Source organism: Solea solea, chromosome 11, assembly GCF_958295425.1.
Source record: "Solea solea chromosome 11, fSolSol10.1, whole genome shotgun sequence".
NCBI lineage: Eukaryota > Metazoa > Chordata > Actinopteri > Pleuronectiformes > Soleidae > Solea > Solea solea.
Window position 1 is genome coordinate 245,530 of NC_081144.1, and position 18,097 is coordinate 263,626.

At 40.9% G+C, this 18,097-nt stretch overlaps 1 protein-coding gene across 1 annotated transcript in view; it reads left to right on the plus strand.

Annotated features, from left to right (window-relative positions):
* Positions 1 to 18,097, plus strand: part of nsfl1c (NSFL1 (p97) cofactor (p47)) — a 43,046-nt gene that overhangs the window by 3,724 nt on the left and 21,225 nt on the right. The window contains exon 3 of the mRNA XM_058642972.1: positions 6,564 to 6,636. Coding sequence (XP_058498955.1) covers positions 6,564 to 6,636 — 73 coding nt within the window. The remainder of the gene's footprint in view (positions 1 to 6,563; positions 6,637 to 18,097) is intronic.

An 18,097-nucleotide genomic window follows, 5' to 3' on the forward strand; every position in this document is an offset into this window, starting at 1 on the left:
GTCTTCATTTCATCTCCGAGTGATTCTAATGTGAAATGACCTGGTTAACCAATGAGAAACCTCCTCACATGTAGGTTACTGTCTCATCACTCTGAGGAAGAGTCGGGATTAATATTTCACTATTGTTGTACATGGAATTTTGTGTGTGTGTGTGTGTGTGTGTGTGTGTGTGTGTGTGAGAGAGAGACAGAGAGACTTAACTGTGTCAGTGCATTTGCAGATTCATCAGAGCGGCATGGTTGTATCTACTGTACTCCATATCTGCTTGGTTGCTTCATACGCTTGCATGCTCAAGTGTGTTCACTTGTGTTGTTTTACCCAGTCACTATTACTTGGATAGGTCAAAGATGGCTGTTTGTTCTTAATCTCAGCAGATTCACTTATCTGCAACGGCACAAGAACAAACCTTAAAATCGGCACCAGACCCCATAGAGCAAAGTATCGTTTGCAGCCTGCAGGTACCCAGGAGCTGCTGGTCTCCTGCTGCCTCGTTTGCTAAGTTTGTGCCACATTTGTGCCACATTAGTAAATCTGAACAAAGGATATTAAATGCAGAATTTACAAGAAAACACTTCTGAAGTCGCTGTTAGAGGCAGCAGTGGATCAACAACTCCTTTGTGCTGTTAATGTAAAATCACTGATTTTCTCTATGGGGTTTGGTGTGTGGGAGTGAACGGTTCACAAAGCAACGCCAATTTCAGTTTCTAGTCAAAAAAAGGCAAGATAAAGCAGCAAACATATTCCTAGGATATCATAGACTTAAGCAGGAGTAGATTTTATTTAGGTTAACATGGTAAAAATGAGTTTTTAATGTTTCCTGTGTCAGTGTGCATAGGGGACAAAACCCAAAATGTCTTTGATGTTTGGATAAATTTGCCAAAGCTTGGAGTAAAGTGTGCAGAAAGATAAATAATATACAAATACACTCCCAGAGGTTTTCTCTGCAGCTCCTTTACCCATCATCTCACATTCGCTACACTCATAAACATTAATATAATACGTGGATCAGTTTCTTACAGAACTGATTGTACGGATCACCGCGTTTAAGAGCCAAACATAATAAATATGATTCTGTCAGGCTTATCGAACATGAGAGAATATTTATTATGGAGTCATAATAAAATGACATGCCTAAGTGAAGAGACACACATTCCTTATTCTTCACAATTTGCCACTCGCTAATTGAGAGATTTCTCCGGCTCCTGCTCTGTAATGGGCTCGTCATGCTGTGCTGCGCAAACGCGTCTTCAAAAGGAACCAACTCTCTGCGGCACAGCGGCTCGGGCTGTAAACTAGGTCGCCGACAAGAGCCAAAGATATTTTTGCAAGACAGGAAAGAAAGTTTGCGTTAGAGCGAGTGTACAGGGAGCAGGAATAGTGCATTATTAAGGCGTAATGGCTCGTGGCCTCTGGTTGTGATCTTCTCAATGTGGCTTTTATGCTTCTGAAAGTGCCTTGAGTTCATTTGTTCATGCAAGAGACACATGTTGTGAGAGAGTGACGTAAAGAGTTGATGGATATCTTCCTTAGACCATGAGCTCACCATTTGAAATACCCACAATTCACACCGATTCACTCACATGATGTATTACAGCAGTCATGGGAATTTAAGGTGCTGTATTTATTGGTTTGTGCTGGAAAACGTCATTGACAATAAAATCCTTTCAATCGAGGATCATCCGACTTTTCACTGTTTCATTCCTTTGATCCAGTGTAACAATGTTTACGTACCTAATTTATTATGTGGTATAGTGTAATTACACAAAATCTGTTGTTCATTGTTTTACGTGACACAAATATGAAACTTGTCTCCTGCATCTTTTCCTTATCTTTTTAAGGAAATCTTTTATCGTCCTCAGGGACGAGGTACGTGCAGTGGTGTATACCCACTACGAACTAGTGTCATGTTGCTGTACGCCCAAACAACTTACATAAAAATACAAAAAAAAGAAGTCAAACACTAACCACCTCAAAATGTGCAAGGACACATATCAACACAGTTTTCTAAACTTGTAGAACTTGCATAGATGAAAGGCGGTGACGTCAGTCATTTTTAAATGAAAAGCAGTCAAATATAATACAAAAATCACCACGTGAGCTCTGTTTTTGTCTGTAATTGTGCTGCTGTTCGTGTAAACCAGTGCAAACTTAAGCAAAAAGACACGTTTTAAGTGCTTTAAACCGCTTTGACCTGAATCTACAGCCACTTTATAGAGCAATGACTCAGCAGAAAAACTAGCTACCACTGTACAACTACAAGGTGTTAGCCTGATGCTAACATTAGTCTCACTGTTAAATGAAAGTTAAAGAAATATAGTCAGCAGATATTAATCTATATGAACAGCTTTTGCTTATGTGTATTGACTATACGTACAGATGTTCTCAGTTTGCCTGTGTGGTTGATAGCATTAGCTTGCTAGCGTTCATCTTTATTGACACAGTCTCTTCCTGGTTTTCAATAAACCACAGCAACTAACAACGCAGAGATTACATTACATTACATTACATTACATTACATGTCACGACTCACAATGGAGTTGAGTACAGTCAGCCAGGGGTGGAGTCGAACTTGCAACCATTGCAACCACGATGTCTTTAGCACACAGGGTACCGGTCTTAACCACTGAGCCACTCCACCCCGGAGATGATCTACAGTCGTTATCAAGTGATGAATTTGATCATTTAGCAGATACTGTTGACATTTAACAGCGCTTAAATTGAATCACCTTCAATTTAAGGCTCAGATTCAGATAAGGCTCGGATTTGATAATGTGAGGATTCCCGGAGGTCAGTGGATCCTTAAAAACTGTTTTTTTAAACAGTAAAAGTTACATACAAATTTACTGTTTTATAATTATTTCATTTTCTTTATCACAATAAGCATTTTTAAATGGCACAATTCCGTCACAGCTGGGTTCCTGGGACTAACCTTTTCTGTCCCAGACAGTCCATTCCTGTCCATAAGTAATACGTTATAAAAGCAAAGCTGCGGCCGTACGTCGTAACTGACTGTTTCATCAGTTTAGTGGCGCCACATGTGTTTTGACTGGAGGTTTTGTTTGGTTTAATTTCACATCATGTCAGATATTAAACAGAGTCTCACTCGTGTAATAACGTGTGGTCCAGTTCTCATCATAACAAACACAACACGGCGCAGATGTGCGACACCAACACCGTCCTGGACGTTTTTGTCCAACATGTTTCTGCAGAAAGACGAGGACAGTTTTACCTTCTGTGCATCACTGTCTTCTATGAGTAAAGTGGAAGATAATGATTATTATATTCCTACATTTCCATCCTTTTCTCCAGTGCAAGACTGTCCTTATAAGGTGTCGCACCATTAAAAGTCCCCGTTCTCCTACTGGTGTGTGTGTGTGTTAACTCTTATAATCATGCCTTGCAGCTGCACCCTTTATAGAATAAAATTAACTATTTATGTGCCATAAGGCACTCAGCTCCCTGTAGCAGGTTCCTAATGGTGAGGAGTGATATTATACGACTGCAGCTTTTTCCTTCAATTCAATCTTCTTAGACTTAATCAGTTTAAGTCTAAAATGTTATTAATTGTCAGATTTCACTGCTTAAAATCCACTTTTTTACGTGAATGTTGAGAACCACTTGAAACATCGTCATTTAAAAAAATTAGAACTTGAATATATTACACACAATGTATTTATGAGTGTATAAATGCTTTAAAATGACAACAGAATATCCCTTTTAAATGTACTTTAGGCACGTGCCTTGCTTGTGGACGAGTATTTCATGTTTTGGAGCGTTCCAAGCAATCGGAGAACGATAGTTTACGTTCAACCTATACAGAAACCAATCGCTGTAAGAAAGTGGCAGCACAATATGCCATAATTACATTTTAAAAAAGCTTATTATAAGGCTAAGAAAACAAAACACGCTTTAATTTAAAGCAATTATACCATACTGTATTATATTCTGGTAACTGTCTATAATGTACATTTAATTGTTAGAGCCAGACATTAAGGAAGCTTTTACATTTGATCAGGTGACATCCCACAAACCTTTTTAACATCAGTCAGAGAGTTTTCTGTATTGACTGTACATGGAGATACAGAGGGCAAGAAAAGACGGATAAACAAAAAACACGCGTGTCCTCGTAATAACTTTAAACTTGCGTGTTTGCACGTGACGTGATGGCACCGGGAGGCCTCTAATTCAGCTGCATGTTTCCATTAAGACTCAGACCTGCATCCTTAACTCATGAAATATGTAAACAGAGAATGTGTAAGCACATTTGTCTGAGCCATGTATTTGTTACCTCTTCATAGGACCTTTTGTGGCATAAACACTGACCTTGTCAGGACCAGTCGTCCTCACGGAACCTGAGAACCTAGAAGAACTTGTTCATTTTAGGGCTAAGATTTGGATGAAACTTTGCTTCAGTGCAGTGGCTTAAGAAGAATAGCTGTGCAAATGAACGTGTGTGTGTGTGGACAGTTGTGAACGCATGCATCGGTGGGTAAGTGCATGAATGCATGTGTAAATGAATTATAGAGAGGCACTGGTTTCTCTAGATCAGGCCAACAGAGAGGAAGCAGCTGAAGCTGCTGCTGCTGCTGCTGCTGCTGCTGCTGCTGATGAAAACAGTTAAAGTCGACTGGGTTTCTGACCAGAACATGCACACGGTGTAAATCTGATTATTTGTGCTAACTAACAGCCAAAAATGTCAAAAAAGTCAAAGCAGCTCTCCTGAAAACAAAAAACCAAAAAGGAGTTGTTTGGATTTGGCTCATCAGCCATGTAAAGGCGTGTGGTTTTCCAGTGGAATTCTCTGGTGAGGGGACAAGTATGGAGCACATTTGTGTGGCGGTTTTCTTTTTACCCACAAAGCTCCGTGTTTGTGACTGTGGGATCAAAAGGAAGCAGAACAAGTTCATGCAGGAATTTTTCATAACATGAGAAATGAGAAGTCAAAAAAACAAAAAAAAAACACTGGTTAATAAAACGGCCTAAAAGAGAGAGATTGTAATTATTGTAAAATGATTTACAGTAATTATTGTAAATTGTAAAATGTTATTTAGAGATCTAAATCTTTATTTCTCCTAGTCAAAATTCAATTCATCAATTCAAAATGATATTTTTACAAGTCACAATGTATTTTGGATAGTCAAAATTATATTCTGGAAAACTGTAATAGTTTTTAATTTTGGATATCTGAAATGAAAATGATGACTAGTAACAATTGGGTTGACGATATATGAAATGGGAGTTTGTCCTAGTAAGAATGTAATTGTGGAAATCTCAAAGTGAAAGCCCAATACACATGAATGGCAAAAGTGACGTCATTTGTCCTAGGAAGAACATAATTGTGGGTAACTTATATGGTGTTTATGACAAGGAAAAATTCAATTACAGATATCTGTAATACATATCCAGTCTAGCTATTAAATGTTACGGCTTGCCATACACAACAGCTTTGAAGATGCTACTGTGGCTTCACAATGAATTTTATGAAATGATTGTGCTCAATAAGAGTGAGAATTCTGAGGGTGTGAATCAACAGAAGGACGAACAGACAGAAACGTGACTGACTGTGTGTGCACCGCCAATCAAACTGGATCACAGGCTTCACTGATGTATGTGATGTATGTGAGAACATGGAGGTGGAGAGAAAGAGTGTTTCCTTTGTCTTTGTTTGACATGGAAATGGAACCATGTGTTTAACAATCACAGAGCGGCCGGTACAACTCTTCTTCTGTGAAATGAAAATGAAGAAAGAAACGCTGACAACGTGAGAACCACACGTTCATACTCATGCATAACATGTGACTTACTGTGTGTGTGTGTGTGTGTGTGTGTGTGTGTGTAGTCTCTGACTGAAACACTCACATCTTCATATCGACTTTGAAGTATGTTGATGTTTATGTATGTTCACGTTTAATGTACAGCGTGTGCTGGATAAAACTCCTTGTATGTGTTCACATACTTGGCCAATAAAGCTGATTCTGATTCTGATTCTGAAACATTTCCCTCACACTTTCTCTCTTCTCTTTGATTAATCACAGTTGATTTTATGAACTGAGAATCACAACATCTATCACACTGTTCTATTTCCACCAAACCAAAACAGAGACACTCTTAGTTTGATGAAATGTGTCCATTGTGCTTCATCGTCAGTGGTGTTTTGTGTTTAGGATATTTAGGAGTTGGGGGAGGGGCCTGGTGTTTCAGCTGTCACACACACACACACACACACACATGGGTCTTCTCTGCCTGATGACCTACAAATTTCCCTCATTAACGGCAGAGAAACGGGGGCAGTCAGAGGGTAATGGGTGACTGGAGTAATGATTTCATATTGTGTGCTGGGTCCACAGGAGTTGGGGGTTGAGGATGAGGAGAGAGGGGGTGCGAGTGGCCGCACACACACACACACACACACACACACACACACACACACACACACACACACACACACACGAGACGAGGAGATAAGCTGGAGTTTCCTGGCTGATGACGGCAGATTAAGAGAAACTGTGGGTGACTCCCAGCTCACAGCTGCTTGATTGTTCATCTCTGTGTTTTCCCCGCAGACCATTGGACACCCGAACAATCCTCTTACATGTACCCCGACCTGCAGCCTTAATCCTCGGCCCCTTATTCCCCGTGAGTTCTACCACACTTTTTTTTTTTTAAATGTTCCCAGAATGAACTCCACGCACCGTGGACGTGGGATGAGCAGCAAAACACAGTTTCACGACAGGCACTGACTTCTTTAGACTTCTTTAAAGTCATTCAAAGACGTTTTATGGACCGTTATGAAAGAAACATGTTGCTGTTTTACATTTAATCTCTTTGAGGGGTTCGGATTAAGGATGTTGTTGGGGTGGCCTGTATACATCTACACTTTACTTTATACCTCTCTTTTTCTTTTACTGTCTTTTTCTTGTGGAAGAAGATATCTTTACCTCAATGGGACCTTGACATAAATACAGTATTTAAAGTCCCTATAAAGCAAATACAGAGTTTCTCCTCGTCACACTTTACAGTTTATGTGTTAGACCAGTTTTTATACCAAGTACCACCTCAGTAACGCCACAGGAGGCAGATTCATTCTCCCATTCTTTATGTGGAGCATAAAGAGGTCAAAAGACCTTTTTTTTCAAGACATTACAAACAAAACTAAACCAGAAAAAAACAACAAAGAACCATACGCATGTGCTGTAAAGTAGAATGTTGGCGTTGACGCTTTTCCATTGTACAGTTGTCGCTCGACTCGGCTCAACCTGCTGTTGTTTTCAGCACCTGCTCTGGCAAAGGTTCCAAGTGAGCTGATACTAAAATGTGACGTCCACAGACTGCCGGCCACTGATTGGTCAGAGTGTCGTCACTGAAGAGTCATGAGCGCGACGTCCGACACAAAAATAAAAGCCAACAATGCTGAACTGTAGATTAGGTAAAAAGACTTAAAATTCCCTGAAAACATTTAACATTTAGGAGTGGCCTAATGTGTCCCTGTGACCCCGCCTTTCACCCTATGGCAGCTGAGATTGTGGAGGATACAGTGGTAGAAGATGGAGGAAGTCTCTGCTACTTCTAAAACTGAAATGTCTGGCTGATTTAAAATAGTTCACAAAATTCATACAGTTCCATTCTCTCATCTACTTCTGATTGCTCGTCTTCCTCGTTAAAAGACAAAAAGTTCCAATGAGAACTTGTGTGTGTGTGTGTGTGTGTGTGTTCTGTGTCCTTGTTTTTCTGAAGCATGGTTCAATCAGTGAAATACAGTAGCTCCTATTCAGGTATCACAGTGTAACCTGAGGCAGAGCTGGGGCCTGGTGTGGAGTTTCACTGGAGAGAGAGAGAGTGTGTCCGTGTGCGTGTGTGTGTGTGTGTCTATATTTGATGTTTCTTCTGCTCCTTTTATTTTCCCCTCCTGGCAAAAGAGAGAGAAACTGCGAGAGAGCTAATATCACAGAGAAAGAGAGTGTTGGTTTCTGTTCCCACTCAGGGCTTAATACATGTTATTATGGTCTGTATGGTATGTTGTCATCCGCTGCACACGCACACACACACACACACACTCTGCTCCCGCTATCGCGTTCTCACGTCACTAAAGCAACGAAAGAGACCTGATCCTGTAGCCGTTTGTGTCGCAGCTAAATGCCAACACTGCCTCTGACATGACGGGATATTGTTTCTGTCGGTTTCAAATCCTGACCTTCAGTGTGAGAGTGTTTAATCACACCCCCCCCCCCCCCTACTCTGATCAGGGGTCAGGGTCAGCACCTGACCCGTCTTTTTAGTTCTCTCTTAAATCACTTGATTTATGTTGTTATTATAGAACTATTGATCAGTAAACACCTGTGTCAATGCAAATGAATCACCTTAAACTCTAATTTAGTCAGCCGCATTGTTCAGTCTGAAAATCTCTCTTCTTTGCATAAACATGCCAGAGGAAGAAGAGGCTTCACAGCAGTGCTTATTTCTGGAATATCCTTGAGTTGTGACACTTTCATGAGCCCCAGTCAGATGATTTATGTCTTGTTTTGTCTTTTGTCAAGGTACTGTTACATGTTTGAAAAACAAGTCAAAGGGGCGGAAACATAAAAGCCGCCGAGTTTCACAGAGTCGTCTCATACTGTTCAGCTCATTAAGTGTAGTTGAATGAGGTACTGACACCCACACATTCACCCAGTCATTTCTACATAGGTTTTCCACTTTATGTAACGGTTACACAGCATTTTCTGAATGTACGTAAGCTGCTCACTCTCCTGCACCAAAGTCTATAGAGAAAATAAGTGTTTTAAGCTGCTGGTCCACTGCTGCCTCGTGTGGTTAGTTTGCGTCAGTGATGTGAATCTGAAAACACAGAATGTTACTACGTAACACGTTGGTATTTACTGATGGAGGCAGCTGTGCATCAGCTCCTGTGCACAGTGACGGCAAAATCGCTGCTTTTCTCTATGGAATTTGGTGTGAGGGCAGCGCGACACAAACTTGAGTTTCCAGACAAAACAAGCCGTCCAAAGGAAAGATAATGTGGCTTAAGATAGGAGTACAACTTGTAGTGTCTTCGTCCATGATGGCGTCCACTTTTATTGATTTGCAGCACGCTCTGCATCTGGAAGTGATTGTCCTTGGGACCAAAGGCAGTCTTTGTCATTTTCTTTTGGTGAGACCGAGATCTTGGAATTTTCATTTCTCAGGCATCGCGTTGTTATTTGCTCTCTCATTGTTTAATGTTACTTGTTCATTGTTCATGGAATCTCACGTCAAAGGCAAAGAGGTTAGTTCAGTGTAGGCCTAGTCTACATACAACACACTTTCTTCTGTCTTTCCTGCATAAAATTCAAGCACTTTCTATGACCCAACCACCTTTTAGGGCAATTTTTCAAAAACTTTCAAGGGCATTGGGAATAAAAATCTAATTTCAAGGACAACTTTCAAGGATTTCAAAGACCCGTGGGAACCCGTGTTTGAAGTCAGTGAATCCACAAGTCAACCCATAACCAGTGAGAGTGAGCTAAGCTTCACCGCACTGCATCTGTTAGCATTTAGCAGTAGCTAGTAGTGTTAGACAGAATATCTACTGTATAAACATTTATATCCAAATAAGCTCCAGGTGACGCTACAACTAGGGTTGCCAACTCCCTGAAATATAAATAGAGGGACACCTCATTGGCAGGGCCGGTCGACCCGATTGCCTTCACCCTTCCTGGCGTGGTGAATTTTTTTAGCCCCTTTTTTTGTGAGTGAAACGATTTTTTAACTATTTGACTCGAACCTGAATTGAATTAGATGCACATTTTTGAGTAAAAGATAATATTATAATATCTTTGTCCATACAATGCTGACATCCACTGCACTTGCTACTTTCCCATATTAAGAAAAAAATAAAAGCGTTCTTTACATACCATATCTGCCTCTGGCGTTGCCTGGTGGACGTTAAATTGGTCTAGGGTTCCCCTAGTTTTGTTGTCCCTTATGTTTCGCATGTGCCCACCACTGGAAGCATGCTGTTTTATGTCAGTCAGTCCACCATGGGCTACGGGAAAAAGTGCGCCGGCACACCGTGCAGTGCGCTTTACACATGTTCTCGCACACTTTTTCCACACAGGCGTTTCCTTTTTCCCAATCCTCTCGGTATTTTTGGTTCCTTTTTTGTTCCTCTTTTGTTGTTTTCTTGGAGGAGTAAAACTCGCATTGCTGCTCGAAGGTGTACCGCCCCGTAAATCAGTGTCTGTGTCACTGTCACTCATGCTGCTTTGTTGTCTTCCGCTATCTTCTCCGCGAGCAACTGTACCTCGACCAATGGGATGAGCGTATTCTGTATTGTCATACTCCTCGTGTGTGAATATGCCGTCAGTTCATTGGTCACAGAGCAGGAATGTTGAAAAATGTAAATGTTTTTATAAAGCGCCCTGTTATTCATTTTCCATTGGCATTTTACTGACTATTTTTTGACTCTCACAGTAACACGAGACAAAGTGCGTCCTTTTTCAGCTCATTACGGGACGGGTGCTTTTGTTTCTAAATACGGGACGATTCCGTTTTTCAATCGACGGTTGGCAACCCTAGCTACAGCATGTATTAGGCAGTGTTGGTTTTGTCTTCTTAGGCATGAATTCACCCACAGTGTTTTTAGTTTTGCTTTTATTGTGTTTTTCAGTGCAAAAACAGCACACTGCTAGCGCTGCTAGCTGCTAGCCACATTCATGTTTCTTTTCATGTCTTTTCTGTCTTTTCTGTGAGGTCACAAAGTCCCTGAAATTTAGTTCAAATGCTCCTTGACTGGAGAAGATACACAAGCGTGCCATTATTCATGTATCAGCTCACACACACACACACACACTGCTGTCTACATCATCCACAGACAGTAAAGTAAACACAACACTTCTGAAAACACTGTGAACTTCCCATTTTTTCAGTAAAACCTGAGAACACTTCCCCGTTCTGTTCTGTTCTCTGTTCTACTCGCTACATCTTCTACTTCTTGTTTTCAAAAGTCAGTCACACAGAGACGTCATGCTGGCTAATGTCTGCTCCGCCTTCCTCTCCATGTTCCACCTAATAGGCTTATTAAAGTTTGTGGGCTGCATAGCTGACATAGTTGTGAGGTTTTCAAGCATCTGACAGATGATTCTTCAGGAGGATGAGAGTATGTTTTTACATGAGCTGAGGGAGGGAGGGAGGGAAAGAAAGAGAGAGGGAAATAGAGAGAGAGAGAGACGCTTCAGCTATTCCTACAAAAACACTGGTATGTTTGTGTGTTAAAGGTTAAAGGTCAAGTGTGTGAGACAGGGTTTACGTTAGCTGGTATATGACGGCTTTTGGTCGCTGTCACGTGAATTTGGCCATCAAAGGCCAAAATGTCCAGTTGAAAATTGCCAAATAATGAAATCAATGATTAAGTATTAAATATTCATACCTGCGTGGGTATGGAGGGCTGAAATTCCAAATTGCTTGTGAAACAGTCATAAGGAACTTTGGGGAAATCTGCCCTCATAAGATCACCACCATAATTCCTGTGTCCGGCGCTCCGCCCATGCGGATCCCAAATCAATCCTCTCAACCTCTTATTCAACCATTTCCTCCTTTTTCTTTGTTGGTTTATGCACGTGTAGTTTGTCTATTCAGGCTCAAAATCCAGCCTCCGTAATTAAGCGAGGCCTTTGCCTTAAGGCTCAGAAAACGAATCTGTTTTTATTTTAAATCTATTAAACACTATACAAGCAAACATATCGGTGGTATTTTCAATTTCCGCCAATAAACCGTTGTAGATTTTACACATTGAACGCTGAGGTCTCTGAATCCCTACAGGCCAGTATAGTTAGAAGCCACATCTGTCCTTAATCTGGTTATGGAAATCTAAATACACAAGGGGGGCAAATATACTAACATGTTTGCACGCATGTCGGATGTTAATCTGTGACAATGTGCACCCGAACATCTGGCATGGTTTGTACCAAAGGGAAGCACATGGTTTAAAAAAACCCCAGATAAACTGCACTGTCTCCTTCTCACTTTATTAGGAACACATGACACCTAATAAAGTGTCAGGAGGAGCAGCTGGTGAGCTGTTAATCTGCTGCTGGAGCTCATCAGCTTCATGAGGGTCTTCTGCCAGTCTTGCTTGTAACAATTGATTATTTGAGGGTTTTTTGGGGATGATTCTCCCCTGACCTTTGGTAACAGTGAGGCATTTTCACCCATAGACCTTCTGCTCACTGGATATTACGTTAAATAAATAAACTGTCTGTTTATGACATATTCTATATGGACATCAGTGAGTGCAGGACCAACTTTGACGTTGTTTGGATAAGAAATGCAAGAGTGGAAACACAGACAGACACACAGAGCCACTAAAAACAAAACATCACAGGAATATACAAGAAAAACACAAATAAACTGAAAGGAACTTACATTATACAACATTTTAGAACAGTGTTTCCAAATCCTGGTCCTGGTCTACTTTAACTAACCATTATTAGTTGTTGAGATATTACCGTACAGATGCAGGAGAAGATCGAGCTGTATGAACATACCATTTCCACCCTTTTTATGTCCAATACCGATATTACAAACTTGAATATCTACTTGAATATAATACCGATATTAGTCTGATACAGTCATTTTAGACCATTTATGAACATATGAATCTGTGAACAACACATTTGTGCTGAGTCATTTCAAAGATGTACAGTCATTCTCCAGCTGTGTAACAAATATTGTTCTCCCAAAAAGAAGAAATAAAGAGCGCAAACATGACTCAGCTAAAAAATGATTTATTTACATTTTTACACCCTGTGCATAGTGAAGCATGCGATGTATAGGCTTTTTTGGATCGTATCGGATTCTACGTTTTTTTCTGGCAGATATTGGACACAGTGTTTTTTGACCAATATCAGACCGATACCGATACTGAACAATAGTTTCTACGATCTTACGGCAACATGGTTTCAGTTATTAAATTAGAGCTACAACTAACGATTATTTTCATAATTGATTAATCCGTCGATTATTGCCACAATTAATCGAGTAATCGTTTGGTTCATAAAGTGTCAGAAAATGTTAAAAAAAATGTGGATCACTGTTTGTCAAACCTGGAAATGATGATGTTCTCAAATGTCTTGTTTAGCTTCAGACTGATCATCGATGATCAAAATAGATTAATTTTGTAATCGGTTAATAATCGAGTAATGGTTTCAGCTCTATAGCAAATATAGTTATTTGCCTTGTAAAGAGTTCAAAAAAACTAAATCTATTACATAACATGAAGACAATAACAACAATAAAAAGACTAAAAACAGCAGTGAGTGAGGGTGCAGCACTAACCCACTGAGGCGTTTATGACGACCACATCTAAGAGAACGTTCAGTAAACTGGTTCAAATAAAACAAAAACAAACTACAAATCAAAAGGCTTTTTAAAATGTAACAGAAAATATAAAAATAGAAGGAATAGAAGCTGTGATTTAAAATCAGACGGCGTCTCTGAACGTTATACATCCATGATGTGCAGTCGTCTGATTTTTATTACTCTCATCCTCGTTTATTCCATGATACGGAGCTAAATGGATTACGGCCGATCTATTTCATTTGGATCCTCTGAATGGTGCAGCTGCAACACGTGATAAAACACTTCACACACACATTAGAGACCAGAGGAACGTGCACGCCTCTCGAGACCCTTAAATGAAAAATGAATACTATGCTCCGGCGAGCTCTTGGACGTATCCACTGAATATTTGATAAACAGTCTGACTCTCCTTGTGGCGCTGGCAGCGCTATGCCGCCGCCCCTGGGGTAAGTGGGACAGGAAGCCACTCTACTGCTACTTCCTGTCTGATAACGTAGATGTGTGGGAGAAGGGAGGAAGAAAAACCAACGCACGAGGAAAGAGCGCAGGCGAGGCATCCATCACGTCCACCAGATGATGAAAAAATAAACACAAAACCAACAGAAAGAGGGTTTGCTGTCGGAGTAATGCATTTGAAAAACATATTGAATGGCTTTCTGGTTCCTCTTGTGTCTCCTTCTCTCAGGGAAAAGTTCACAGCTTTAACCAGTAAATAACATTTGGACAATTTGTCTTTTTCCAGAATAATTCAACTGCTCATCCCGTGTGTGTGTGTGTGTGTGTGTGTGTGTGTGTGTGTGTGTGTGTGTGTGTGTGTGAGTGTGTGTGTGTGTGTGTGTGTGTGTGTGTGTGTGAGAGAGAGTGAGACACGTGTCTAAGAAAATATGTTCATTCCTCACATACTTGTAATCTTTGGAACGAGGCCTAAAAGAATATTTTGACCACCATTGTTCCGTTTTTTGTTTTTTTTAATGGATGAGGCATCAGAGAGAATAAATGGGAGCTGACATGTGACTGTCTCATCAAATTAAAGCAGAGAGAGACAGACAGACTGAGGGACAGACACACGAGTATAAAGACACAAGGCACGGCAGCGACAACGTGACAAGATCCAAGGACTTGTTATGTCTTTGTGAGAATCAGAGAGAAGAAGACGTGTGTGTGTGTGTGTGTGAGAGAGCCAGTGGGTGGACAGACTCCAGGGAGAAAGAGTCTCGCCTCACCCTCCAAAAATCCCTTTCATGTGCCGTCTCTCCTTCTCGCCGTTATCTCCTCAGACAGGCCGAGTATCACTCACTCTTTCTCTCTGCTCTGTAACTGACACTGACTCTGGACTCTGGACGTCCGTCCTCAGACACTGACTCTGGACTCTGGACGTCCGTCCTCAGACACTGACTCTGGACTCTGGACGTCCGTCCTCAGACACTGACTCTGGACTCTGGACGTCCGTCCTCAGACACTGAGCTCATTTCAAGAAAAGTGTTACAAGTGAAATGACGATTGAAAAAAAGGGATGAATTCCAATGAATTTTTCAATCATATAACCTGCAGATAATCATCTTGTGATCTTAGAAAGTAAATCTGCACTAGTTTGAAGTTTGAAGTCGTTTCAATTTGAATTCAATAAGAGATGATGATGATGATGATGATGATGATGACCTGGATGACCTAGACACTTCACAGACCCAAGATAAGAGGCTACACTTATCTTAGAAGAAAATGAAACTATGTGAGTGGCTCATTAACGCCTGGTCATTATCTCTTTGCTTCAGAGGTGAACGTTAGTTTGTCATTGGTTTTGGCTTCTCCATGATACAGTTTTCCACGATACAGTTTATCTCAGCACTGACACAAGAATCAAAATGTCCAATGTCTCTAGATCAGTTAAAAAGACTTAAAAATCCTACTTAAAGTTCCAAAATCCACTTAAAGTTCCAAATTCTACTTATACAAAGTGAGTCGAGAGTCGAGTAGTGAACTGCATAATGGAAAAGCGCCATTTGTGATTGGATGCGTCTTAATTTAATTCCTAAAATACAAGATGTATATGTAAAATATCTCAAAGCAGATTTAAGGGTATTATAAAACTGTCGAGACATTATTGTGGTTGTATATGGGCATGTAGGTGACATTCAAAGCAAAAATATATGTGATTAAAGCACTAAAATGCAGATTTTTATTCAGTTTCCAGCCTCGTCCTCAGAGCCTCAGAGAGATTATTTCATTTGATGCCACACCTTTTGCCAACTCTCTGAACCATTCCTGGAAACACGGCTCCACTGGATTCCTCCACTTTCACATTCTAATTTGCTTTTCCATCATTATCGTGGTCTGGATAAAGTCCCCATGCGTGTTTTATGTCCACAGTTTTGTACAATTTTGGCTGTTCATCATATGAAAGAAAGCACTGATGATTCCACCAGGAGACTCTCATGCTCATCCAGGCGGCAGAAGAGCTCCGACTGTGAGGTGTAATATCATTTACGAGGAAAAGATTTTTTTACTTTAAGAACAAGAACTCTCCACTTCACATTCCTGATAACCCACATTTATTCCTCCATGGTCTCTGTTCTTCCCTTTATAACTTTTAAATACACACAAATGTGTGTCTCTTCTATTCAAACCATTGTTTCATGAGTTCACATAAAATGTGCAATATCTATATTTCTCCCATTTGCATGCAATGACAAAAACAATCACAGAAATAGTAGTAAATAGTAGAAAAAGTAGTAATGCTGCTGTGATTTCATAGTTCCAGTGATGTCATATTTCATGTATCACCGACGACACAACAAGTGCACTTTGCATTGCAGTCCTTACACAACAGTTTGTGTTATCGGAAAACAATTCCTACTGTTTCTGAAAAGTTGCACATTGTGTTTTTATTACGGTAATTTCACTGGTGCTGTTGCAGGAAGCCGGCGAATCAATGTCTATCGGCGTGTTTCCACTGGCTCGCCTTTCCTCAGCGCGGAAAAGACGAGACTGGGGAGCGTGCGTGTTCTGTGTTGAAAGGCCTGCTGTAGTCTAGCATATGCAGCATGAAATGAAAAATCAACATGGAAATCAAAAACCCTGACCTTTGCCTGGACTTTAGTCACTTAAACAAAAGGTGCAACGTCTTTATCTCACTATTCGGCAGTCTTTTCTGACTGGAAACTCAAGTTTGTATCGCTGTTGTAAACCGCTCACTCCCTGCACCAAATCCCATAGAATAAATCAGCAATTTTGCACAGCAGCACACAGGAGTTATTGAGCCTCTGTGGTTTTGGTTCTTTCAGACCTCAGTGACATAAACTTACCAAACAATGCAGCAGTAGAGCAGCAGCTCCTGTGTCTCTTTTCTATGGACTTTGGTGCGGGAGAGTGAGTCGTTTTCAGTCAGAAAAGACTGTATGTTGGCGACATATGGCCGTGAATATATTCTTTAGATATTTCAGATTTGATCAGCTCAGCCTTTTTGTTAAAGCTGTACTACGTAAATAAATGGTCTGGTCACACGACGATGATGATGATGATGATGATTAAGCCTAAAAGCAGCTCCAATTGCCTCCCTCCGTATTTCCCAATACAACAGTTTTTGTTGCCCAACAAAATTCATTTGATTCATTTCACGCAACATTGCACTCGTACAGCGAGACAACTGCAGAACAGGCTGGAGTTTGACTGTAAAAAACCTGGTATTTCAGTCATTTGTCCCTGTCTGCCTCTGCTCTGCTGCTGTATACACACAAATGCTCCATCTACAACAACAAAAATCACCTTTAAACCTTTTTGTTTAATGGTATCCTTGCTGTCTTTGTCTGGGAGGCATTTAGTGGAATGTAATGTGGTATTTGTGTGTGTGTGAGTGTGGGACATGTAAAGGGTTTGAAAGGCTTCGGAGGATGTGTGGATGCTGTGGTGTGGCCATAAAACACACACAAAGAGACAGAGGGCTGCTTAATCTCTGTTTATAGGCTCTTTATCTGCGTCTGATTTAGGTTTAGTGGCCATTAAGAGCAGCTCTCGGTGCCCTGAGGCCTTTATGGCACTCATCGTTACACACAGGCTCATTGACTCGCTTTTAAGTGTCGGGCCCCACTTAAATGGACACATGTGGGCCCCTCAACCTCGGCTTCTGTGTTGACAATAATGAAGACAATGAAACACAAATATGAGCATTAAAAGGAAGCCATTGTGACTGGTATTGTGTGCATCAGTGTAGCCATTTAAGACACAGTGCTTAAAGCAATAGTGCAGGTTTCATGGAGTGGGACAGCACAGATGGTGTTGTTTGATTTGTTGATTGTTGTTTCTTTGTTTGGTTGGTTGGTTGGGGTTCTTGGTTGATTGGGGTTCTTGGTTGGTTGGGGTTCTGGGTCGGTTGTGGTTCTGGGTTGGTTGGGGTTCTTTGTTGGTTGGGGTTCTGGGTTGGTTGGGGTTCTGGGTTGGTTGGGGTTCTTTGTTGGTTGGGGTTCTGGGTTGGTTGGGGTTCTTTGTTGGTTGGGGTTCTGGGTTGGTTGGGGTTCTTGGTTCTTAATGACTATAAACATACACTGTATGTACATCATGACATGAATGTTTGGAGGTCATTTACTGCATGCAGTCTTTGTTATATCAGAAAGATACAGTATATCTTTCCATGTTTATTTATACCTCAGGGTGGCTGTAGCTCCACGGGTCGTACACTAGGATCAGTCCTCAGCTCCTGCAGTGCCTGTACCGCAGTGTCCTTGGGCAAGACACCAGAGCCTTAAATTGAACTTGTCTCTGTTGTCAGTGA